At 45.5% G+C, this 27,500-nt stretch overlaps 1 protein-coding gene across 1 annotated transcript in view; it reads left to right on the top strand.

The window, feature by feature from the left end:
- The window catches only part of ephb1 (EPH receptor B1), a gene marked incomplete at both ends in the record, with an annotated part of 180,536 nt that overhangs the window by 75,536 nt on the left and 77,500 nt on the right, over window positions 1–27,500 (top strand). Inside the window, one exon of the mRNA XM_080010743.1 lies at window positions 11,745–12,426. Within this exon, the coding sequence (XP_079866869.1) occupies window positions 11,745–12,426 (682 nt within the window). The remainder of the gene's footprint in view (window positions 1–11,744; window positions 12,427–27,500) is intronic.

Here is a 27,500-nt window from a genome sequence, read left to right as displayed (position 1 = left end):
ATGTCAAAATACATGGAGCATCAACGCAAAAAAAGCCCAACTATTGATAAGTCGGTAGCCTCGTCTGCCATCTTGGGTGTGCTGTAAAACTCTGCAGGGTTCTTGCGTCACGTCCTGCCTCCTGCACGCTCTACCCAGGCTCCGCCCCTCATCTAAACCAAATAGAGTATTTCCAGGTGGTGTAATCGCGTCCGGCACAGACAATCTATAATTTTTTGCTGCGTGTGTGAAAGGGTAACTCCGGACATGTGAAAGCAGCTTATGTCTTCCTCGCTGGGGGTGAAGAGCAGCCGAGCCCAGACGTCAATTTCAAACAAAGATCATTTTAAAGTAAATCTAAAAGTCGTCTGTCAGAACTGGTGGTAGTAGTTGCTACTTGTCAGAACTCAAACAGTTTAAATGAAGCTTCAAGCACTTTCAGGCAATGAGTCGTTTCGTTAAACAAAAACAAGCTGAGTATTTGTATTTGTGAGTGTGAGTGTATTTTTTATGTTTTTTTTTATCTACAATTTAATCCACTGTGGAGTTGCTCCTGTGTTGGTGACACACACACACTTCAGCCTCAGCGCTCCTGGCTTTACTGGAGGAGTCAGGTGGCTAATTGCTTTTTATTTTTCAAGCCTGGTTCAGAGCCATCCGGTGTTTCTCTCCTTTTATTCGTTCTCCGGTGGGCAGCGGCGAACGAAGCAGAGCCGCTGTTCATCGGCTCTCCACTAACGGCGGGTTACATTTATCCCTGCAGCCCAAAAAGAGGCGCCGCGTATATCTGTCGCCGCTTCAGAGACAAGCAGCGCATAATTAAAAACACAAGTGTTAATAATGATATTACAAAAATGCACGATGAAGGAACGGTGGAGGGAAGCGCCCGGGTGGATTGTTCTTTTGAGCGGTGCAGCGTGGTACCGCATTATGTCCATGGTTTCCGGGACCAAAGAAAAGAGAGCGTTTCAAAGGCATTGGGGGGATTGCGTAATAAGACTTAATTGCAGTGGGTTTTTTTTATAGTTTATTTTCTTTAATCCAAACTTCTAAACCCATGTGAATATAAAATGTAAGCTAAAAAACATAAACATGTTGTCTCGACTTCAATCAAATATATATATATATATATATATATATATATATATGTGTGTGTGTATAGTATTATACTGCAAAAACGGCTGCAGTTCATTTAATACAAGACAGATAGATACTTTATTCATACCTGGAGGGAAAATCCGGTGTCACAGCAGCTCACTAAAAAAATCATCAATATTATTAAATGAATAAGAACTGAAAAATACAAAATGGCAAGATAAGATGAACCAAATAAAAAGGACAATATAAACGAACATAACGATGAACAAAAAACAATAAAATAAAGGCCTAAAAATTTACAAGAAGCAATCCAAGAAGTACCAATAATAAACCTAAAAAAATCAACAATAAACAACAAAGATATTTGCAGATAAGATTATATATTAATAGTTAAGTAAAAGAACAACTGATAGAGTAATACAATGCACAGATCGATGGGTCCACATTCAAGTCCCCAACAACCCAAAGGGAATTATTGATTAGGACGCGGGCGTGGCCCAGCCGATGGACCACAGAGACAGACAAACAGACCGCCTTCTATTTAAAGCTCAATCATTCTGCGTGAGTGTAATTATTGAGTGGCCACGATCTGGCAGCACTTGGAGTGTTTCAGACATCACCATTTCCTCCCCATCAATCACACCCAGCCAGGCGGAACCAAGGCTTCAGACTGCCCCGCAAAAAAATAATCATTCCCATGCAACCTGGTCTGACAGCAGCCTGCCGTTCAATAACACAGCTGATCAGAAATGATAATAGCAATCATGCCGCCGCATACCTTAAAGGGGGCGCGTGCATGTATGCGTGGGTGCGTGTGTGTGTGTGCGTGTGTGTGTGTGGGAGTTTATGTCTGTTGAGTGAATCCAGCCTCACTCATTGCCATTTCCATAGCGAACCAACTATTGCTGTTTTTTTTATGAAGTGTCGTCCTTTTTCCACAGACTTTTAAGGAACACACCCAAAGGTTAAAAAATGTAAATGTCCTCATTAAGTCAGCGGGATTTTCGAAATAGCCTTTGGGAAGAATAAGATATCAGGCTTGTGATTATGGTCAATGCTGAGCCCCGAAAAAAATGGAGAGCATCTTACAGCGAGGGTGCCGGGAGTTCATTCTCTCTATCTCGGCTCCTCATGGTGGGCTGTAATTCACCGTCCTACTGTGGGACTGTGGCCTTCTCCAAACCCGACACCTTGAGTTTCCACTGCACGTGCAGATTTTATTTTATTTGATTGTTTCTTTAAACGCAGATTTAGCTGTGCATAAAAAAACACACCCTAAGAATGCATATTTTACCCTTCCTCATCACAATGTTCTGTTGTCATGAATAACAAATAGGCTCATTATCAAAATGACCATCGCAAGCCCGCAGTGTGAAAAGCAATCTCCTGCTTGCCTCCACCCACATATTTTACTTCTGTAATGACAGATGACTAGACAGTCCTTTCGTGGAGAATGGAAAGCTCTCTTTGGAACGTGCCAGCCAATCCTCTGGGGTTTGCAGATGTACTGTAAACACGACTCCTCAACCAAATCTGTTGGCGGAAAACAAAGCATAAACAGAACGTAATCCTTGAAAAGAACGCACGGGAACCCGACACATTCGCCAACACCAGTTATTCCTTTCGGGAATGTAGCCCACTTCACAAACTTTAACTTGCCACCGCAATGGCGCATTTTTTTATTGCAACAGCGTCAATGAAAGCTGTGCGGTGACAAAAGCCGAAAGAATAAAGTTGTGATGGCGGAGCTGTTACATTTAGTCGTGTCTGCCTGTTAATAGAGTGCTTACCCTGAGTCCTGCTGTAGAAAGCTATCGTGGCAGACTGAGTAATGGCGGTTTTGTATGCCAGTCAAGAAAGTGTTGCCAAAATGCTATCAGTAATATTACCGATAGCATTTAAGAAATCCTTTTCTCACTATACAAAGCTGTGTGCAGTATATGCGTATGCAAGTAGCTGTACTGGCTGGTACAGCTGCAAGCAGCAACCCTCTATACCTACGTACTGTGTGTGCACGAGCGTACCTTGCCTAGCTGCAGTTTGAGAACAGGCGAGTCAGACCCTTTATTTATGTATAAGTCAAACCCATAGTTGTCAAGTCAATTGCGCGTTTTTAATATAATAGAAAATAAAGTACAGCTGCAGCTGGCACGCTCTCCGTTGCAGTATTCTCAGAAACCACGGGTGGTATTAGAGAGAAAGTACTGTGTGAAGCAAGTAGTAGTAGTAAACGAAAAAGAGCACATTCAGCAAACATGCAGGGCATCGGGAGCTACTTTGTGCCGAGGAGGAATTGGTGTTGGTGGTGGTTAAACCGCCAAAAGCGCCGAAAAATGAGTCTGTCTCTCTGTCTCTCTGTCTGTCTGTCTGTCTGTCCATCCGTGGAATGGAAAAATATAAAGATGTTTTTTTCTAAAGTAAAATTTGTTTTTCAAACCTGAGTGAGCTGTTTGTGGGTGTCTCTGTATCAAAAAGTAATTGGTAGACTTTGAATTTTACATTTGGGCCATCTCACTTGTGCTTGGGATCAATTCTGACCAACACATCAGAAATACATCAGCAAATCGCTGATCTCCCATTACTTCCAATGCATTCCCAGGGAACGCCCCTCGCGCTCCTCTCAGCAAGGCAGAAAATCTCGGAGGTGCGCAACTTTGCGCTGCCATGTCATGCAGGTCCCCATGCACCATGGCCACCACCCCCTGGTGATGTAATTTGCGTTGCGTGCCGCCTTGCACCCTCGCGCTTGGGGCAGGTATAAACCGGGCTATAGCCAGGTCAAGAGTCACATTACTCCTGTTGAATTCCTGTGTTTACTTCCTGGACGATGGTATGAATTTATGTATCAGTATCAGGCAACAGCAGCGCACGAGCCACATGACTAAGTGGCTGGCATCAGTACAAGGCCTGATAGGGCCTGACTGCAATCTGGCAGCTTGCATATGGTGGCTCTCCCTTGTCTCGACAGGCCACTGCCCACCTCTGTAGCCTCCCATCCATCCTCTCCTCTCTCCAGCCTTCCCCTCCTCTGAGTGACTCATTAGTTCCGAGCCCAGGTCTCCTGTCGCCGTCTGCGTGTCGGTCTCACCGCCTCTGATAGGCACTCCAATCGCCTCCTGGTTCTCTGATTGGGGCTCTCAATGTCACCAGCTCACAGTTGGTTGCCGTCGGCTTCCAGGGCAAGACTGTGGCTATCTGAAGCTACTCTGTGTTATTTTGGCCTTTGAAGATAGCAGCGGGACATCGATGTGATGAATGGCTTTTATGAGGGTGCTGTATCGATGGCTTGATGGTGACCGAGCGGAGGCCGTGGGCACGAGAACATCAGCCTGAATACATTACTGACTCTTCCTCTCTTGTCCACCCTTTCTCTCCCTGATTTCTCTCCAGTTCTGATTTATCTCCATCTTCGTCTGTAGTGATATCTCTCTCTCTCTATCTCTATCTCTCTTTCTCTTTCTTTATCGCTCACTACTTTCCTGTCTCGGCCCAGCTAGCTGTGACTGGTCATTAGCACAAGCATTAAGCGCCCTGAGAAGCCGTTGCTACTCCGTCTCCTTGCCGCTGCCCATTAAAATGGAGGAGCCATAATGATACACACAATAGCCGCACTTGACAATCTGCGTTTGGGGGAGGTGGGGGGGGGATCCCATATTACGGTCGAAGGCAAAGCTATTAGAGCAAAGCAAATGGGTACATTTGGTCGGTGTGAAGACGGATGCGGTGTGAGGAGGCTCTCAGTGTTTATCTGATGGCTCATCAACAAACAGATTTAGAGTCTTCGAGGATATTGAAATTGAGAAACGCCAGCGCCGGTGGTGATGAAGTATGTGCACGGTTAAACTAATCACTAGAGAAATTAATTTACTCTATGAGAACAAGATGGAGTAAGAAGGGAAGGAAGGCGAAATAAGATAAACTCAGTAGACCTGAAAGAGACGAGACAGTGAATGCAGAAGATCCACCTTTAATTGTCTTCATCCCCGGAGACATTTTTCACTCAAAAACATTGTGTATTGATGTTAAAGGACCATACCAGTGTCAAATTGAGATTAATACTCATCATACACATTTGATATTACCCCTGACCATTTTCCTGATGATAGCTCACATTTTTACATTTTTGATATTGTCTCTATTTTTGGGTTTTGAAAACTTCAAAAGATGTGGTGAGGAGCCTTGAAGTCATCTCCTAGCCCCGTTGACAACTACAGGAACACATATTTTTGAAGAATCATCTTCTGGTGTAGGGATGGTGTGGTTTGAGCAGCCACATCTGTCCCGGGTCTAGGTAATTGGGACCCAGGAACAGAGTGGCTCCTTACCTGTTGCTTGTTGGTTGGTCTAACAATCAACAGGTAAAACCCCCATCCCCACACATACCCAGGAGAGGAGCCATTGTCATGACATGTGTCCATCTGCTCCTGGGCTTATTCCACCTCGCCCACTCTCTACAGTAAACTGTGTGTCTGAAACCCCCTCGTCTGTGTCTCTGTGCCGTTAGACCAACCGACCAACTGTTAGACCAACCAACGAGCAACAGGTACGCAGCCACCCTGATCCTGCACCCTGATTGCCTAGACCGAGGACAGGTGTGGCTGCTCAAACCACACCATCCCCACACCACACATCTCAACACAAAATAAGAGACCAAATCGTCAAAATGATAAGCACTTGGCATTCCAACACACAAATTCCTCTCTCTCTTCCCCCAGATCCATTTTACCTGACTTGAACGACCCTGACATGAATAATACATATCACCAATGTACATCTCTGCTCTGAGCCTTAATGCATGTATCAATTATACACAGCACATTGTGGCACAGTGTGGCGGGGGAGGGGAAGAACCCATTACCACAAAGGTGACAGGTGATGATGCCTTTGCCTTTTCCACTTCCTGTGTAAAGGTCGGCAGAGTATGTTGCAGGACCAAAGGTCTATTGGATTTAAGAGAAAATGTAGTTGTAGTAGACCAAACCTTCACAGTAATATTAAAGTGGAATAAAATATATTATGGAGGGTGTGCTTGGATGACAGGCCCCACTTAGAGCCATGTGTCAGACTAATGGGGTAGAGTGGAAATGATAAAGATGGTGAGGAGTGGTGTTAATATACAAAGATAATCAAATGTTATGTACCTAAAGAAGCAGAAATGTGAATTGTGGCCCTGAGCTCCTTGGCAGCAAAACAACAGCGAGCAAATCAATACGCAGTTGCTAAACCATCAAATTATACACAGCCTGTGCTCTCCACACACAAAAGCACACTTTTGCAAAGACACACATGTGTAAGGTAGGAGTCTATGGATCCAAACAGAATTAAAATGCAGTCGTTGAAAATACTATTATTTAACCTTATTTTATCTAAAAGCCAGTCCATAATCTACATGCAATCAAACGCCGTTATTGCGGCAAAGATGGCAAGCAGGAGAAATGCTTTCCTTTACCGTACGAACCGGAGAATTTCCGTGCAGAATTTCAGGCGGCCGCTATCCAGGACGCCTCGGGCCCATCTCAGGCGTGAAAGATGGCGGTCATTTGGTTAGACGAGGCGCGGTGAGGACCCCCTCCTAGACCTGAGCAGACGCGAGCAGAGAAGCCCTGGGCTGGCGGTATTAATGAACAGGCAGCGCTGAAAGGGACAGGTCCCTGTAATGCTGATGAATGGTCATTACAGACCAGAGACGACGGGGTGGGAGAGTTCTGCCAAGTGGGCACGATGGGAGCGCCGGTGAAAAAAGGCTTTAATTTGCACCTTGGATTTCTGTAAACTCCTTCATCATGTCAGCGGTGACACCCCTCCTGAAGCATCCCCTCATCTGTCTCCTCCCTCCTCCATCTCACCCCTTATCCCATAGGCACCTCCACCCCCTATTTTCCTCTTGCTCCAAATATTTTCCAGTCTGCCATCCTTTTTTTTGTTTTTTTTTTCCCAGAAATTTGACCGTTCAAATGTTTTATTGCATGAGGGAAAATTTACACTTAAGTACCTGTGTGAACGCCTCTTGCACCGGCCTTCTTTTACAAGTCGGTGTATTAGAGATAGATGGAAAGGCTATATATGTGTTTATACAGCATATATATATATATATATATAAATATATATATGTATACTGTATATTTACACACATACATATGTATATATATATATATGTGTGTGTGTGTGTGTGTGTGTGTGTATATATATATATACATATATATATATATATATATATATATATATATATATATATATATATATATATATATATATATATATATATATACATACCAGTAGCGGACTGTGCATTTCAGACCTGCTGTCAGCCTTCAGTGGGCGTCTCCCGCAAAACTATCTCAAAATCACACAACCATATAACCATAATACAGTACCTATAGCCGTGCACAAGCACAAGCCTCCCGTCATAGAGCCACAGTTCCAATAGCAAAGGCAATACCAAACTAAAGCAAAACCTATCATTTTAGAATATGTTGACATACATTATGTATGTTAATATTGTTGTTTTAAAGCACTTCATAACGTTAAAAAAGTGATATACAGCTGTACTGCTGAGTTTATCAACCAAACGTTCTTGAAAAGCATAGGCCACACTTGATATCAATTTATAGTGCCCATGCTGTGAAATATATCATATTTTATGGTGTCAACACGCACAAGTTTTTCTTTTTATAGGAGAGCACAAGCTGCGCTTTGGCTTGGCGTTGCCATGACCTAATTTACCATGGATACGAACTGGGGATTTCTCATATTCATATACCACATTTCTAGTGATAAACAATTTCACCAGACAACCATAACCACAGTACATGCTTGCACATGCTTTACAGTAATAACAGAACACAGAAAAAGTCCAAACTCTTAAAATGGAACTATTTACAATAAAAATGTTTTTTATTCAGATGCGTTGAGATCCTTGTCACGCAGTTCTGTATTGAACAAGTTCCAACTGATATTCCATGCCTTTACCTGAAGGAAGTTCTCCAGATGCCCATCTTTCATCCTATTGCGCAATCCCCCAAACCGGTGACAACAAACAAAACATTTACATTACATTTAGCAGACGCTTTTATCCAAAGCGACTTACAATTATTCAAACACCGATGGACACAGCCATCTGGGGTTAAGTGTCTTGCTCAAGGACACTACAGCATGCTAGCAGGAGAAGCCTGGGATCGAACCAGCGACCTTTAGATTACTAGACGACCAGCTCTACCTCCTGAGCAGGCAACAGTGAAGGCCTTGTGATGCTGCAAATGTATTAAAGAATACTCCTACCTGATACAAATCAAAATCTGATCGGCTAATTGGTTAATGATAATGGGTCTAATGGGTTAATGGTGATGTCCATGCTATGCTCAGAGCACGGTCCTCTGCCTATAGCTCTGGGGACCTAGAGGCCTTAAGGAAATCCAGATATGACCTACAGAAAGCTATTAGAGATAGCAAAAGAGACTACAAGATGGAGTCTAACTGCCATAGCTCCGACCCCAGACTCATGTGGTATGGACTGCGTTCCATCACAGAAGGCTCAACGCCTTCTACGCATGGTTCGAGGCAAGCAACAGCATCCCTTCTGTGAGGCTAGCTTAGGACCAGGACTGCACTCTGTCCCGAACTACTACTGACCTGAGGAGAGCTTTCAAAGAGTAAACCCTTGGAAGTCACCAGGGCCAGTGGGCTGCGCCCCCAGAGCGTGCACCGACCAGTAAGCTGAGGTATTCACCTCGAAATTCAAACTCTTATTTTACTTTCATTTTTTATTTTATATTTTATTTTTTACTTCATATCCTATGCCTATTCCGTTTCAATGCTCAGTATGTGCATTTGACAAAAAAAACACTTTGACTTTGACTTTGGTCTGTTAGTCCAAAACCTGGCCCCCATTCAGTTAAGTATACCTGGCTGCAGCCTGCAGAACAGGGCGGCGTTCAACGTTGAATGTTTAATCCCACCCACCGTGATTTGATTGGTTTAACTGTCGAATTTGGGCGGGGCTAAAATTCAATTTCATTGGTTTGGACTTGGGTTTGGGTTAAACAACACTCAGAACTGCTCCTCTGTAAACTCTGTTGAGGATTTGAAACATAACGATCCCTTTGAACCATGAGTTGACAAGTTAAACATCCATAATACACCCCTCATAAAATGAGCATGGTGTCGCCACTCGTCTTCCATGGGGCGTGGTCGCAACGTAGACCCTTGTTACAAGACCATCGACGGGGACTGCCCATTGTTCCGACAGCCCATTATTCCAACACCCAAATAATCTGAAGGATATAGGGCTAGAGACAGTTAGGTTTAGATATAAAGTGAGCGATGTTAAGCCAATCAATCAGTTAAACCAATCAAACCACGGTGGGTGGGATTAAACGTTCGACGTTGAACCCCGTCCCATACTGCAGGCTGCAGCCGGGTACTCCTGAAGGCGTTCGAGGAGGAGTCGATAATTCATTTTCCAACCTGGCAGAGCAAAGAAGTAAAGCTTGTGTGTGTGTGTGTGTGTGTGTGTGTGTGTGTGTGTGTGTGTGTGTGTGTGTGTGTGTGTGTGTGTGTGTGTGTGTGTGTGTGTGTGTGTGTGTGTGTGTGTGTGTGTGTGTGTGTGAGTGTATATATATGTGTATATATGTGTGTATATGTGTATATATGTGTATATATATATGTATATTTGTGTATATACTGTATATTAACATATACTGCATAGTGTGTGTGTGTGTGTGTGTGTGTGTGTGTGTGTGTGTGTGTGTGTGTGTGTGTGTGTGTGTGTGTGTGTGTGTGTGTGTGTGTGTGTGTGTGTGTGTGTGTGTGAGTGTATATATATGTGTATATATGTGTGTATATGTGTATATATGTGTATATATATATGTATATTTGTGTATATACTGTATATTAACATATACTGCATAGTGTGTGTGTGTGTGTGTGTGTGTGTGTGTGTGTGTGTGTGTGTGTGTGTGTGTGTGTGTGTGTGTGTGTGTGTGTGTGTGTGTGTGTGTGTACATATATATATATATATATATATATATATATATATATATATATATATATATATATATATATATATATATATATATATATATATATATACACAGTATATATGCTGTATGTGTATATGTATGTGTATATACAGGTACTCCTCACTTAACGACCTGCCTGTTTAATGACCATTCAGACTTAGGACCAGCTCTCTGACCAGTCTGTATTGTACGCTGCATACAATACCACGGTGTGCGCGCTGAGTGCAGGGCATCACAGGTGTATAGTATATATAGTATAACTTATATATAGCCCTGCAAAGATTTGCTTCATCATTTGCTTCATCATTTGTCTGCTTTCATGGGAGAGGGGCAAAGGGCCTCTCACATCCATTAGACCTGATGGAGTGGCGGGGGCTGCAAGGGTCAGGAGAAGGGGGATGCTCCTGGAGATATATGCACGCAAGAAACATGAACCTGAGACCCTCCCAGTCCACTATATATATCATTAACGCTCCTCTTTGCCGCTGGGTGTTAAGGTCAGTAGCAGGGGGAATTTTTAGAAATAAATCGGTGAGTCAAGCTTTTTTTTCCCTAGATAAGAGAGGGGGAATAAAAACAATGGAATCACTGCAAACATTGAGGCTACAAGGCTGTTTCATATCTCAGTCACTGACCCGCAACGCCAATTTCAGTCTGATGGGCTTTCAAGTCACTTCTTGAGCACAAAAAAGCCTTATATTTTTGGCATGTCTTCTGTTGGGAGCTTTGGGGACGACACGATGTAAAATTAACCGACACCATTAATACTATGTAAATAAGTGGTCCAGTACATGGTGGGAGTGTTAACTAGTTTATAGTTTTGGGAGCCAACATAACATAAATAATTGTTATGCCGGCTAAAGGCGCGCAGGGTACGGGCCCTACTTAAATACTGTGGCAGGACCAAAAAGTTTGTATTAAAATCAGATGTTCCACTGGGCGCTTCTTAGTCATATTTTTCCTCTGATTTTAACGACCACAGCCAAACACTAATGGCGCATTTTCATCGTGCCTTGGTACGCTGGATGTAGCACCACGGTTGGAATTAATACCCCAGGGAGCTCCGGAAGCTCATCTGCCATGCTTTCTGGGTCACGCGTCTAAGTAAAACCAGTGCAGTTCAAATGAGCCTGCACGCAAATGCCTTTCTGTCGGACTTAGTGCTCTGCTGTCATGTAGCCTAGCCGCACTCAGGAGAGATGGCAAGCGATTATCCCGCTCGTACTTCCACAGAGGCACTAGACGTACGAAAGCTGTTGGGTTTGCTTTGAGAGGTGGGAAGCCGAACAGTGTTTTTTTCTGGGTTGCTTTTGAAGATCAGGTCTAGGCTGTCATATTTACATTCAGAACGTTCAGTTAGAATTTTGTTGGATGACAGATTAGCCCCCTAAACCTAAAATGTCTGCTCGCTCTGTCACTCATGAAAGCAAACCGAAAGGGTAATGGAGCCTAATGGAGATTCATGAATTCATTGTGTAAAAAGCAAAGCGCAACAACGGCATATAATCAAAAGGTATAAATGAACAGTTGCATTTAAATGAACAACATTTGATTCCAGTAGACCTTTACGGATTTTTCTCGTCGTTACTAATCTTCCCTCTATCTCCCCATCTCCCGCCCTCCCTTTCCTTGTCTCTTGTCTCCCTGCAGTGGGAGGAGGTGAGTGGCTACGACGAGAACCTCAACACCATCAGGACCTACCAGGTGTGCAACGTCTTCGAGCCCAGCCAGAACAACTGGCTCCTCACCACCTTCATCGACCGACGCGGTGCTCAGCGCATCTACGTGGAGATGCGCTTCACTGTGCGCGACTGCAGCTCCATCCCCAATGTGCCCGGCTCCTGCAAGGAGACCTTCAACCTTTATTACTATGAGAGCGACGCAGTCATCGCCACCAAAGGCACCGCCTTCTGGATGGAGGCCCCTTACCTCAAGGTGGACACCATCGCCGCTGACGAGAGCTTCTCCCAGGTGGACTTTGGCGGACGCCTGATGAAGGTCAACACGGAGGTGCGCAGCTTCGGCCCGCTGTCCAAGAACGGCTTCTACCTGGCCTTCCAGGACTACGGAGCATGTATGTCCCTGCTCTCTGTCAGGGTCTTCTACAAGAAGTGCCCCAGTGTGGTCCAGAACTTTGCCATCTTCCCAGAGACGATGACGGGGGCAGAGAGCACCTCCCTGGTCATCGCCAGAGGGATCTGCATTCCCAACTCAGAGGAAGTGGACGTCCCCATCAAGCTGTACTGCAACGGCGACGGAGAGTGGATGGTTCCCATCGGCAGCTGCACATGCAAGGCTGGGTACGAGCCCGATAATGGGAACATCTGCCGAGGTAAGGGCATAGCAAAACCAAAACTGCGTTTTATGAGCTTCATGTAGTTGTGATGTATAATTACTGCTGCCTTTGAAAAGCTCTCCCTTTGGGAATTGCATGATGCAGTATTTTAATCTTTACTAGTTATGGCATTAATTGATCACATTATTCTACCTCAGAAGAGCCTTTGCCTACGTCATAGATTTACTGTCTCGTGGGAAGGGCTAGATTGAGTGTGTTTTCGATGTTGTGCCGGGCGTCATGTCCCTGTAAAGGTGCTAGCATTGAAGCCTAATCGGCAAAGATCGGCAGCCTCCCATCACGGCTGAATTACATGCGGTTAGAGGGTTGATTCTGGAGGATAAGCTGCCGAGAAAAGCTGTCGCATGTAAATTTTCACGTCGCAGAGGTTGATTCAGGTGCATCGCTAGAGCTGGTTTCTTCCAATTTCTTCCACTTTGTCCTTCGATTCACCTTTACTTAAGCAACACACACACACACACACACACACACACACACACACACACACACACACACACACACACACACACACACACACACACACATCCACATCCACACACACATGCACATGAAAAAGAAAATTTGCCCAAGGTGTCTGATGATAATGCGACTTGCACAGGGGCGCACAGCGTGGCATGGTATTGGTCGGCCCGCCTCTGGAGGTGAGCCGTGAAGTGTGTGCAGCCCAGATAAGATTGATTGGTGCACATCTGCTCTGATCAATAAACAGATATGAGAGTGCCACATATCTACAAAGTGGACCGTGTGTGGCTCTGTCTACTGTATCCTACTAACACTATGCAACAGACAATTATGTTGGTAATACATGTGCACACATAGACACACTCACACACACACACACCGGCACGGTCCTTGGCTGAGGAAAGACGACTTTCAAAGCAAGCAATGAGAAGTTGTTTGTGTTTAGCCAGCTCACATTGCTATTGACTTGAACGCTATTAATAGCAAAATGCTTACTTATTAAGCTGGAGTTATTTCTTTTTTTGAACTTCCATATTGTATTTCATAATGCCCGGTTCCATTGCCAGAGTGCCTATCATAATAGCCACTTGGTTGCCATGATTATAGCATTATACAGCCTCGTCATGATTATTTGATGCTGGGCTCATACTGTTCATTCAAATATACATGTACATGACCACTCTGACCTACACATGGAGGGAGTGGCTTATCTTCTATCAAACCGTGTCCCTTGGGGCTCCCGCGTAAATAGGTGGGAGCTAAACTCTGCTCATGGCTACTGAAAAACTACAATAGGAGGCAAATTCCGCCCCTCAAACCCATGTAGGCTACACTGTAGAAAAAGAGTAACCCGAGAGGCAGAGGCCGGTGTCGTGATTAGGGAGTCATCGCCATGTAATCACAATGGAATTCGATGGGGGGGGGTGGACCCCCAGTGGAAATGAAAATCTTTCCGTGAAAAGCCTGCTAGGACGGGACGGAAGGTCTTCTTTTTTTTTTTTACATTTCTCCATTCTAGACCTCGACTCAGCAAGCACCGTAATTGCAAAGGAGGAAATCTATTGTTAAGTAGCAGAAGTTCCGATTTTCTCCCTGACAATGGCCTCAGCGGTCCATAATGCCTTGCAGCTGTCTTAAATTATGCGAAAAAAAAATATTTTCTTTGCTTTTTCTTCTATTAAGCCATTAAGCCCACTATCAAATTAGCTATGAACGACTTCAGATGTTAGTAATCTTTTGGTAGCATTTATTTTCCATACTTGCCTGACTGAAAAGTTACCGTGCGGACACTCACTGGTGGGATCTGCTCTCATATCCTATTTACAATACTAGTGCATTCCCATTCAAAGTGTAAGACAGTTCCACAATGGGGAAAGACACTCTTGAGGTGTTTTCTCACCGAACAGTTCTGGGGACTCCCTGAGGTGAACTAGGAACTGGGGAGGTTCCCCAAGAACTGGAAACCTTCAAGGGCATTTTTTCTGGTTGTATTCGCACTGGAACTCTGAAGTGACGTCACCCCACGGGGGTTTCAGCACGACTTCATCGGTCCGTGTTGTACTTGCTCCGTGACGTTCACTGATTTCAGCTTATCAGTCCGCCAAAATTTCCGAACAAATTTAAAGCGAGAAATACGCAGTCCAGTTGCTGAATCTTCCCTCCTGATTAGATCTTCAAGGTGTAACCTCAAAGTTTTGCGCCGACTCTCGTGAGGCGCGGGCTCGCATCTGGACAGGGCACAGGGATTACGGGGCGCATGTTAATTCATTAAATCAACGTCGTCAAATGAAATAAATACATATAAAATAAAAATAGTATTTTTATTGTTTTTTATTTTTATGGGTTATTTTCATTACCACCGAGTGTACGTGGACTGGTGCCCGCGGAGAGCGATGCGATTCGACCGGGCGGACTCTCCTCTGTGCGCCGGGGGGGCGAGGGACCGTGGACCTCAGCCTGAGACAATCACGCTGCACTCACGTCACTGAAGGTTCCTCTCGTGCCGGTTCGTCCCTGCCCTGGCAACGAAAAGGGTTCCTCAAAACGGCGTTCTAAGAACCACGATGGCTCCTAGTTCCTGCAGTGCGGACACAAAAATAGGAACGGTTCCTCCAAATAGTTCCTTGAACTATGAAAAAGGCAAAACACGCCTTTTGTGACTCAGTGGCAGAGCCCTGATGCCCCGCGTCCTGCTGGCTCGCTGTTGGCTGTTAAGTGAAAGTTGATGTATATTCCCCGTGTCGCGTCTCCAAATTGCACCAAATTCGACACTGCACGTCCTTGGGTCTCCAACAATATACCCGCCAAGTGTGAAGTAGATCGGAGGAGCGGTTGTCTTTGCTAATTGAAGGACAGACATAGAGATTCCTTCCTTTATAGTTGGATTATATTATATTATAGTTATAGATTTGATCCTCAAGGGTAAAGTGTTGATGACATAACTTTACTTGCACGTTGTTGTACTTCATTAGTGCTGTATTGATGGGAGTTCATCAGGGGTTTTTTTTTACACCGCCGGGCTCACCACATTTTTTCAAGATCATAGTTTCATAGTTTAGTAAGGAATGGTATATCATCTCTTGTTTAGCTGCCTGTCAGCGGGCATACCAAGAGCGCGCCACAGCGTTTCTTATTTTCTCGTTCTCTCGGCTAAAAGTTTCTCCCTCTGTTCTCCCTGTCAACTCCTCCACGCCACCCACAAAGCACACGAAAAACTCTTCAAGCAACGACTTTTTTTTTTTTTTTTTTTTTTTTTTTAACAGAAATTTCTGGGGCAAGTTTTCATAAGTGTTCATGAGAAATGAAGGAATTTCGGAAAGTCAAGGCAAAGGCATACAACTATTAAAACGTAATCAAAAGCAAAATTGTGCGGGCATTGAACCTCAGAGATCTACAAATAGGAACACTGCCAGAATACTTTCGGGTGGAATTTCCCGAAAGTAAAATAACAGATTTCAAATATTTTCGGAGGAGCATTTTTCTATCCCCAAAACGTCCAAATAACCAATCAACTGCCCCACAGGGTGACTTTTCTTTTGTTATGATGCAATTTACTGTGCTAGGAGATTTTGGTATTTGTTTTTGTTCAAGTTTTCAATCCCGTTGTTTGCATTCCTGCCAAACCTTTCTTTCTTTCTTTCTTTTCAAAATATGTCATAATTTTCTTTCTTTTCCAAGTATTTCTATCTTTCTGTCTTTCTATTATTTCTTTCTTTCTTTCTTGCTTTCTTTTTTTCCAAAGTATTTCTTTCTTCCTGTCTTTCTTTCTTTCTTTTCTTTCTTTTCTAAGTATTTCTATTGTTCTGTCTTTCTTTCTTTTCCCCCTTTTTTCTTTCTTTCTTTTTTTCTTCTCCAAGTATTTCTTTATTTTTTTGAAGTATTTCTCCTTCTGTCTTTCTCCCTTTTGAAAGTATTTCTTTCTTTCTTTCTTTCCTTCTTTCTTTCTTTCTTTTTATCGCCATGTTTCTCTTGTCATTCTCCCGTGTTCACGACAAGCTTACGCACAATGCCCCCAGCACAGTAATTGGAGCCTCAGAAATCCTGACGCGTTGGTGCTTGTTAGCGGGGAGTCCTAGTGACTGACTACACCTCACGTACACACACACACACACACACACACACACACACACACACACACACACACACACACACACACACACACACAGTCATACTTACATACATACAGACATTTTGAACTGATGAGGGACATCGATATCTCAACTAACTTCCACGACATCCACATTCCTGCAGCATTGAAGGGGAGACACCACCCATTTTCATTCATTAAAATGGCTAAAATGATACCCACCGAGCTATTATGTGGTCCTTAGAGCCAATTCCTACACTTCTCTGTCTCTGAGAACAGGACAGCCAGGTTGTTTGGGAGGCTGGGCTGTGACGTAGCGCCGACATTTGAAATGCAATTTAAATTTTCAATTCAGCTCATTGAGGATCTCCAAGGGGCATGGCCAAAGCGTACATTGGCGGTGGTGGTGGTGGTGGTGGTGGTGGTGGTGGTACGCCACAGTCCAGCCTCTCAAATCACCTGATCGACCTCTTCTCAGATATTGAGAAGTGTAAGAACCGGCTTTATAGTGTTCAAAAGTCGTTTTGTCCCCCAATCTGTTACGTTTTAAACTGGGTGGAGCTTTTGCCTGCGTGAAATGGAAATTCATCTCTAGGAGAAAGGACTGCTGAGTTATAAATATTCTATGTCGTGGTCTCCGTCAGCCCATCTGGTATACACCAAAATAGCGGAAAGGGCTCCTCAGATACGATTGATACTGGAGCGATTCATCACGACAAAAAAAACAAGCATTTTCTTGCGAAAAGAAATTGACATTTGGGAAGCTACGGGTTATTCTCTTGAATATTTTATTGTTGGGGAAACCGTGAGTAAACTGTACCGCCGTCGAAAGACCGAGAGAAGGGGGAGAGAGCGAGAGCCACGAGGTTACTAAGTGGTCAAACCATCGGGTATATCTTCCATAGCGGCTGTCATGGTTGCTCCCAGCCTCCTCTCTCTGAAGACCAAAAATGGAATCCATTCCACTCTCATCTCCAGTGGAAAGCCCTTCAATAAGAGCGATCCAAACCTTTTTATTTTTCACGCATATCTGTCCTTGTAATCCATTATTCAAACAGGGAAATCAAACCTTGAAGTGCTTGTGGAAGTCGGGCACTACCGGCGGCCAATCAATCGGAGGCCAGCACAATAACACCGGCCCGAAGTAATTGCCCGTTATAAATGAGGTAAAAGATACAAAAAGAATACGAGAGCCTGGGCTTCCGAGCTGAAATAATTCCCCTTGTTCGGAGCGGCACCGGGAGAGAGGAGAGAGAGAGACAGAGAGAGAGAGAGCTAGTGAGGTGCTTCATTATGATTGGAATGGGAATAGTTCCGTGGGTTTTTTTTTGAAAGGGGAAATTCACAAAGGCAAGCCAATTTGCTTGTGTGTCGGGTCAACTATCCTGACTTTACATTTTCCCACTATACGCACTAGAAGAATTTTGCCTTGTTAACTTTGGAAATTACAATTTGCAATTGTGGTATATACTGTAGCTATTTGTCCTTGCTGTGATGTCTTGTGGAAGTTGTGATGTTTTTACCGGGTGGTTTGATAATGCTATAAGATAATAATAATACTGAGTGACACCGTGTACAAACAGCAGCCGTGCATTGCCAGGCGATGTAGAGGAAAGTTTGTTTTACGTCCGTACGCCTCCTCCCCGCGCGCTCTCTCTTCAGCGATGGCTTTTAATTAGTGACAGATAGCGTGCTGGGCGGGGTGGCCCGCATGCCGAGTGACACTGCGAGCTGCCGCTGTGCTCTGGAAAGCTGATGCCAACAGGATACCCTCATTACCTGCTCCCCCTCCCCCGGATAAGACATTTGGGCAACCCTTCCTATCGCTGTCTCTCCCTCTCTCTCCCTCTCTCTCTCTCTCACCCCCTCTCGCGCCCCCCCCATGGCTATGTAAGCAACCCGCTAAATATTTTAACGCCTCCCTGTTAAATCGAGTGGAGAGGCTCCAAATAGCACTCTGCTTCCTCCATCAATGTGTTGGTGTTGGTGTTGGTGTTGGTGTGTGTGTGTGTGTGTGTGTGTGTGTGTGTCTGTGTGTGTGTGTGTGTGTGTGTGTGTGTGTGTGTGTGTGTGTGTGTGTGTGTGTGTGTGTGTGTGTGTGTGTGCGTGTGCGCGCGCGTCCGTGCGCAGGTGTTTGCCCCGGGGAATACTTTCGAGGCTCCGTCAACCGATATCGACCACAACAGGGTTAACCAGACTAAACAGGCAGTACGTCTCCGTACACACCACACTCTGGTAAATAACCATTTATCATTTTACACACCACACTCTGGTAAATAACCATTTATCATTTTAATGTTGCCTGTGATATTCTGGAAGGCTCAGTTCAATGATTAAAACGCTCTGCCCAGACTGTGCGTCATAGATTTATATTCTTTGACTCTATTGTATTGTTTGTGTGTATTAATGTGTAACTTGGATGAGTTAGCGTGCTGAAAGGTTGGGACTCTTGTGCCGGCTCTTTTTTTTCCGGAGCGACTCGCGACTCCTCAGTCACTTCAGAGTTTGGTCCGCCGCGAACAAACCGCTCAGGAGTCTCGCATGGCGAACGAGCTGCGGCAAACGTCAAGTCAAACCTTTTGACGACCTGGTCGACGCCCCCCATGTGGAAGTCGGATGTTGTCCCTCATTTATGCCCCTCGGTGTAAAACCTGCGGCCCCTGTTTATGAGGCCCGTCCGCCATAGTTTTTTATTCTTTTGTGATTGGTTAACCATGCTGAAAGCTTCTTGCCTCGCTTTTTGCTTTTGTCTGAATGCCGCCATTCCTATGCAAAGCACGTGAGCAGCTTTGAATCCTCTCACTCTGGCTGATGTGGACGGGTTTGGGGTGAATAAGGACGAGGGATGGAGAGGGAAAAGGGAGGCGGGGAAGGGGTTAATACCAGTCTCAGACGTCTGGCAATCTGTTTTTGGTTTTTTTTAAGAAGTAGCTGGAAATCGGGTGGAGAGAAATCAATGGGGAGGATGAGAAATGTACTTTCTAATATTGTCTAATATGTATTTATTTGTTTACTTTGATTGATTTGTTATTTGAGCCTTTTCTCTCCTCTGTGAATTCTGCAACGTTATGAACCTCGTGGCAATATGAATCATCTCTTATTTCCCGGCGCTGATAGGCTTCAGCGGGCTTTTGACACATCCGCACATTAATATTACAAATATTCAAATAACTTTATTTAACATTCTGCAGGCTGACAGTGGCAGCGGGAGGTTCACAGCCCATTGAGCATGTGTGCTTTCCCTCGGCTAAGTGCTGATTCATCATGGCTGCCTTACTCCTGTCTAATGGCTGCCATCATGGACACACACACACACACACACACACACACACACACACACACACACACACACGTGCATGCACACACACACACACACACTAAAACACCAAATTACACATACAAGTGCTTAAATTTTTTCAAAGAAGCAAGCGAGTCAAAGCGAATTCCCAAGATGGTCGCTCTTCTCTCCCGTACAGATATGTGATATACAACCTTATTAAAGATTCAAACAGGCCTGCAAAGCCTTGATCCGAGAACTTCTCAACATTTATCCGACTGGGCGAAGTGGCTGGCCGTAGGTGGGGGATTCTCACTGTGAAAATGGGATCAAAACCAAGAAGCAGCTGGTGAGAATCTCTAAAACGCAGCAGACATTGGACTTCAAATCAGCAGCTGCCCACTTTCATATCGCGAAGCGGCGCCGCGAAAATGAAGCCTCTGTTGTTCGGGGTTCTGTTGAAGGGAAAAGACGACCTAAATATGGGACTGTCTGGTTGTCTGTTCCATGAGGGTTTCATTCCCAAAGTATGAGATTATATGAGTTCACGCGGGCTACGGTGACTCTGGCATCAGGCGACATATCAAAAGATTTTACAGCCAATTAATTGGCCCCAACAAACGTCATTCAGACGTATCCACAAAATACTCACTTTTTGAAACTTCGGGAACCCAGCCTGTATGTTTGGGGGTTTTTTTTTGTTGGCTTCGGCCACTCTCTGATTAGTCCTTTTTGTACCTTGACGGACTCTGTTGTCGAAGAGCTCGCAGGAAGGAACCACAAGGTCCCGCTAAGCTATTAAAGCCAATTCCAGCCCATTTGGCCCTGTCCATTTCTGTTCCACAGAGTTTACTTCATTTGCGGGGATGCACCCATGTGTACCCAGACATGCACATTGGCAGGTGCACACACGCGCACGCACACACACACACACACACACACACACACACACACACACACACACACACACACACACACACACACACACATACACAAATAGACACACACACATACACATACACACTACACACTGATCTCTGAGTCACCTTGAGGCCCAATTAAGTAAGCCTCTGACTCGCACTTCCTATTAGCGGAAAGGCAGGACCACCATGGCACAGACAAAAATGGAGCTGGTAAAAGAGGAGGGGGGTGAGAGAGCGGGAGATGTGGAAGAAAGAGCGGGGATTGAAAGACTTCTTTTTTTCCACGGCTCTCAATAGGCTGAATGGGAGGGTGACAGAGAGCAGTGTTGAAAGACTGTGGCCCCATAGAATGGAGGACCTAAACAGAGTGCCTGTAATGACCCCAAACACACAACAACTCCACTCTCCACCATGACAGAGTCACCCTCTAATGAACACGGGTGTGTGTGTGCGTGTGTGTGTGTGTGTGTGTGTGTGTGTGTGTGTGTGTGTGTGTGTGTGTGTGTTGGCGGGGTGAGGAGTGTCTTCGACCATACAAAATGGAGATACCCGCCACACATGGCGCTGTTCTCATCCCCCTACCGATGGAGACGCTCTCCCCTTTCAATTATTTTTCTTCCCTTTCAGCAGCTGGACTTTTGACTTTGTTTTCTATTCTTGAGTCCAATCATTAGTGCACATGGGGGAAAAAAAACTCCCCTTCTTCTCTCTCTTTACGCTGCCCCCCTCACCTTATTTCTCAAACTTTTTGAGTTCGACCTTCCCCTAAATCCCCCTTTACAATACTCCTTCGTTTACTTATCCACCATTCTTTTATTTGTGTAATTTCCTGTCCTGTTCTTACCGTCCTTCTTTCTGTGACGATTGACGTCGAGTGATGGTAGTCGTTAATTCCATAATGGAGAGTCGGAATCTGCTCAGGCCCTCAGGCCATGAGGAGTTTTTGGTGTCCAACCGAGGGTCTGACACATTTGGGTGGGGGCTCTACAACTCGAACCCAGCGATTCTAAGAAACTGGCAAGGTGGTGTTATTGGAAGGTAGTTTAAAACCACGTAAGTCAGTCATGCATATAAAATAAAGGCTCTTTTAGCGCTAATTTGGGTCACAAATTTACGGACGAATTGCCCCCTTTTTTTTTTTCTTTCACTCATGCTTTGAAGCCTATGGGTGGAGCTTGTCTCAAGACTAATACTAAATACAAAATTGCTGCCAAAATGAACACTGCACCGTACAGGAGAAGAAGACGCCGAGGGAGACCGAGCTCCCTCGCTTTTTCTCTGACATCATTTACAACGAGCTACGAAACATCTCGCGATGGCCACCAGGGGGCGGTTTCCTGCCAGACGGCCGGGTTGGATGCGTTGTCGGTTGCAACGTACGAGGCGGCTCTGGAGCTTATCCCTCTCCCGCTACGACCGTGATCATCGACGCTTTGCTCCCTCGCCGCGCCTTCTGACCTGCATCAGTCACAGCCCGCCGCCTCGCGGCCACAGGGGAAATGTTAGTAAAAAGGTAGAGAGGAAAAAAAAGAAAAAGTGCTAATAAAACTCTCCCGGAAAGGGATTCGTTTCAATCTCTCAGCTGTCAGCGTGGTAACGGCGCGAAACTCCTTTCGACAGGGCGGAGTTCTCAGTCTTTCCCCCCAATCCTCTATCTCTCTACCTCTCCGCTCCCCCCCCCTCCGCTCCCCCGTGCTGAGTCCCAATGTGCAGTGGCCCATGGTCCAGGGGAAAGTACAAAAGCCCCCCCCCCCCCCCCCCCCCCCCCATATTTTCATCCTCTATCCGTTCATTCTCTCTTTTTTCATCATCAGAGCCCATCAATATTCACTCACCCCAAATAGAACAGGCTTTGCTGTTTGGTTTGCCCGGCCCAGGGCCACAATTGAATTCTGGGAAATTGTTCTCATCCCTTTAGAGGTTATCAAGCAGGGCTGATGGATGCGGATTAGTCAAGGTTATGTTGTGGAACTTGTCGACTGAGGGATCTAATTAGAATTGAATTGCAATTATGTGCGGACCAATATACCTCAGTGCTTCCCACAGGTCTGAAATATACTATATAAAATATACAACAATATTATAGATCACATAATGCAAATGCATCATTCTTTTTTAAATGCAACCCTTTGTTATCTATCTATCTAATCTTTATGTGGAGAAAGTTCACATCTGCTTATTAAACACCTTTGACAGCATTGATATGCTGCAACACATCTGCTTGAAGGTAGAGGGCAGCCACAAAGCGGCATGTGGCACAGAAGGTGTATAGGCCTGAGGCCACTGGGCACTTCCTTGCTCTCGCCTCCTCTGCAAGAGCAGCCAGCACGGCTGGAAGGTTCCTCTGTATCTTTCGCTTCCGACCAATAAGTAGAAACACTGGTAATGAAAAAATAAATAATATAACACGACAATAGTATTATGAAAATTGGTGAAAATGCAACTTAACAGGTCGCTGAGACGCGAGAGTGATGGCGGTGGCTGATCTATTTGCACTGTTTCTAAAGAACCGGTGCAGTTCCTGTAGATGGCCCCTGAAGGTAACCATATATCTGACAGCATTTGAGGCATCTTTGCATGCCAGTGCTAGTCTATGAGCAGAAACCAGCTTTGGAAAACTGTCCGTGAGCTGCTTTGCCCCTTCATTCACACAGCCTAGGTTTAAGATATAATTTTATAGTTTGGGGTGTCATTTTGTTTCCTTTGTAAAATGTGGGTCTATAAAGCCCTTTGAGACTATAACTGTTATTAAGGCCTATACAAAAAGACTTGACTTGACTAGTGTTAGATAACAGGTGACGATACAAATTTCACACTATCTACCAAATTTAATAATAAACTCCATACCCGTCACCACCGCTGCACCGTCTTTCCCTAGTCCATAGAGCCTGTCTACCGGAAGCTCCTTCTTTATGTAGTACACGATTGATGGCAGCAACAATGCTGTCAGATTTCCCATCTTCTAGAGTTACCAGGTCAAGGAAATGGTTAAAAACACCGTCTACCACCACTATCTTAGACACCTTCATCCAGGTGTCTAAAATAAAATTATTCGTTTTTTCACACATATTAATAACTATTAACTAGGCCTAATATTTTTTTTAAATGCACAGCATTCCTTCAAAAATACCCCAACTAACATGTAAATCCAACTGACGGACACATCTGTTCGTTTCTTCAACCTCTAGGCTGATTGCTTGACTACTATCTGTGAAAGGATCTCCAGCATTTCATCTACTATTCTAAGGGATAGGTAATTGTTTCTTGGATCCACCTGAGAAAAGAAAGTCATTTAACAATTTGCTAGGCCTTTGATTGAAGTTCTTAGTTTCACAATCATCAATTTGTAATAGCTTTACCTTCAGGTTGTCAAAGTAATCACAACCCAAAAGCTGGGCTAGACTTAACAGCTTAGGGTAGTTGGTGTGGTGAGCAATCTCATTCTTTACTTGGCAGTAAAGGCATTTGAATCCCGCTATGATGGCTTCATGCTCGATAATAACAGTGGGCTCAAAAGCCTGCATCACTGAGTAGCCTAGACCAAGGGCAAAGAAATAATTCATTATAGGGGCCAAACATGGTTAATAGGTTGCAGAAATGACCTATAGATTCGAAAGTCCTTCAGAAGGCCAGAAACGTATTTGAATGCTTGTTTTAAGGGGCCTTTCTTTACTGGACGCTTGCCTGCACATTTGGCAAAACATTCCTAAAAAGACAAATATGGCCTTGCAAATGCCATTCGTACTATGCTGGTTGAGGTAGAGCCAATGCTTGAACTGTAGGATTCTGAGCCAGTCAGGGTTCTATCTTGGTTTGCGATGTTTGGAATTTTAAAATAATTCATTGGTTATAAAGACAGCATTTAAATGGCGCAATTCTTCTTGCTCTGTCATACTATGTCTCTCTCGGTGAATGGGATGCTTGGTCACCTGCACCTGCCTCTACCACACTGGGACCTGCTGCTGCCTCTTTCACACTTGGACCCGCACCTGCCTCTCCCACAGTGGGACCTGCACCTGCCTCTCCCACACTGGGACCTGCACCTGCCTGTACCACACTGAAACTACACCTGCCTCTACCACACCGGGACTAGCTGCTGCCTCTACCACACTGGAATCTGCTGCTACCTCTACCACACAGGGACCTGCCACTGCCTCTACGACACTGGGACCTGCACCTGCCTCTACCAGACTGGGACCTGCACCTGCCTCTACCACACTGGGGCCTGCTGCTGCCTCTAACACACAGGGACCTAAACCTGCCTCTACCACACTGGGACCGGCACCTGCCTCTACCATCCTGGGACCTGCTGCTACCTCTACCAAACAGGGACCTGCACCTGTCTCTACCACACAGGGAAGTGCCTCTGCCTCTACCACACTGGGGCCTCAGCCACCTCGACCACACTGGGGCCTGCACCTGCCTCTGCCACACAGGGACCTGCCACTGCCTCTACCTCACTGGGACCTGCACCTGCCTCTACCAGACTGGGACCTGCACCTGCCTCTACCACACTGGGACCTGCTGCTGCCTCTAACACACTGGGACCTGTACCTGCTTCTACCACACTGGGACCTGCTGCTGCCTCTGACACACAGGGACCTAAACCTGCCTCTACCACACTGGGACCTGCACCTGCCTCTACCACACTGAAACTACACTTGCCTCTTCCACACTGGGACTAGCTGCTGCCTCTGCCACACTGGGACGTGCACCTGCCTCTACCACACTGGGACGTGCACCTGCCTCTACCATGCTGGGACGTGCACCTGCCTCTACCATGCTGGGACCTGCTGCTATCTCCACCAAACAGGGACCTGCACCTGTCTCTACCACACAGGGAACTGCCTCTGCCTCAACCACACTGGGGCCTCAGCCACCTCGACCACACTGGGAGCTGCACCTGCCTCTACCACACTGGGACCTGCTGCTGCCTCTACCACACTGTGATCTGCTGCTGCCTCTACCACGCTGGGACCTGCACCTGCCTCTACCACACTGGGACCTGCTGCTGCCTCTACCACACTGGGACCTGCTGCTGCCTCTACCACACTGGGACCTGCTGCTGCCTCTACCACACTGGGACCTGCTGCTGCCTCTACCACACTGGGACCTGCTACTGCCTCTACCACACTGGGACCTGCTACTGCCTCTACCACAATGTGACCTGCACCTGCCTCTACCACACTGGACCTGCTGCTGCCTCTACCACACTGGGACCTGCTGCTGCTGCCTTTCCCTCAACACTCTCACCACCTGTTCCAGTCGCTTCACTTACCTTCACTTACCCTGGAATTGAGAACAAGCATGAATGTAGTTTGATCCCTGCATCTTGTCTCAGAGCGAACAGGTATGTCCGCTCTTCGAAGAGTGACTGAGAAAGTCTCCCCGTTACACACAGGGCTTTTTTTGTTCCATTCAATTAGGAAACACATGTCTTGTTTGGAGAAACGGGGAAGACGGGCATGTCAATCGATCGTGGATACTGTCGTTCTCTCGGACGGATAAAAAAAAGAAATGCTAAAATGGGTCACCAAACACTTGGCGACCGTTAATATACCTGGGCGGCCTGCCCAACTAAAGTCAATGTGTGGGAAAAACTGTACCTTAGTGCATTTCACTTTTAGCAGGAAGTAGCCAAGGTACGGGGTACAGAGGACAGGGCTGCCACATGAAACAAGACCAAGACTTATTTCCGTCAGCGCCAGTTTAGATTCTTCTTTTCTTTTGAATCCTGGATGCTACGGGTGGATCAGAAAGATCCAGATTCTGGTTTACATAGATCCAATTTCACTTGTTGAACTCGGGATTGTTCATGTAGAGCAATATATTTATGCCAAAATGACATTTTGTGTGTTATTCTGTAGCACCATTCAGTTCACATGCCTATAATACCTAAATCTCTGGTTTGGCTTGTACAGTAAGATAAGCTCTCAGTTGTTCACCCCTAGTGACAGTCGTGGCATATTCAACTTTTCACGTCTAATTTCACAGGCTGGACTGTGAGCAAACTACGGTAAAGGTTCCACTTCACACTCCTTTGAACTCACACGATTAAAGAACATGTGAGGAAACTTGAGCGCATATTATTTATGTTCGTGCACCATGTGTGTGATCCCAAGACAATTCTCTGTCCCATTGTAATTAGGCGAGCGATGACAAACCCCCGACCTTAAAGACCTGTAATACGGGACGTCCTTGAATTAGACAACTCCCGTGTAATCCGTATAGCCTCGTATTGTTGCCTTGTATTGTTGGGTAATTGCATGTTTGAGTCGCGTGTTGACGCAGCCTGTAGTTTCCGGGGGTCGGGGCTTGTTGTCGGAGAAACAAAGACAGAAAGAACATGGAGTGTCTGCAGAGAGACAGACAGACGTGGGGGGTAGACAATGTACACGTATATGTGACCCTGTGTGTTCATTTGGGTAAGAAGAGTTTTAGGTTGTGGGTGTTGGGGTGGGGGTATGAGAGAGAGAGAGAGAGAGAGAGGGAGACCAAGGGCTGGCGGGCTCCATTAGACTGGGTAAAAACGAGAGAGACTGTCTTTGAGCTCTTTCTGCTCCGCTTGTTTACTGATTTCCCACACTGGCTGAGGGGGTCGCTGCTTTTTTTCCTCCCAAAAGCGGAATTCGAATAGCCAAGACTTCTATTAGGGGTGTGCGTGTGTGCGTATGTGTGTGTGTGCGCTTGTGTGTGTGTGTGTGTGTGTGTGTGTGTGTGTGTGTGTGCGTGTGTGTGTGTGTGTGCGTGCGTCGGTGTGCGTGTGGGCGTCTGTGTGCTCGTGTGTGTGTGTGTGTGTGTG

The sequence above is a fragment of the Zeus faber genome (genome assembly GCF_960531495.2).
Source record: "Zeus faber genome assembly, chromosome: 12".
NCBI lineage: Eukaryota > Metazoa > Chordata > Actinopteri > Zeiformes > Zeidae > Zeus > Zeus faber.
The sequence above is the reverse complement of the archived record's forward strand: the minus strand, read 5'-3'. Positions and strand labels throughout refer to the sequence as shown.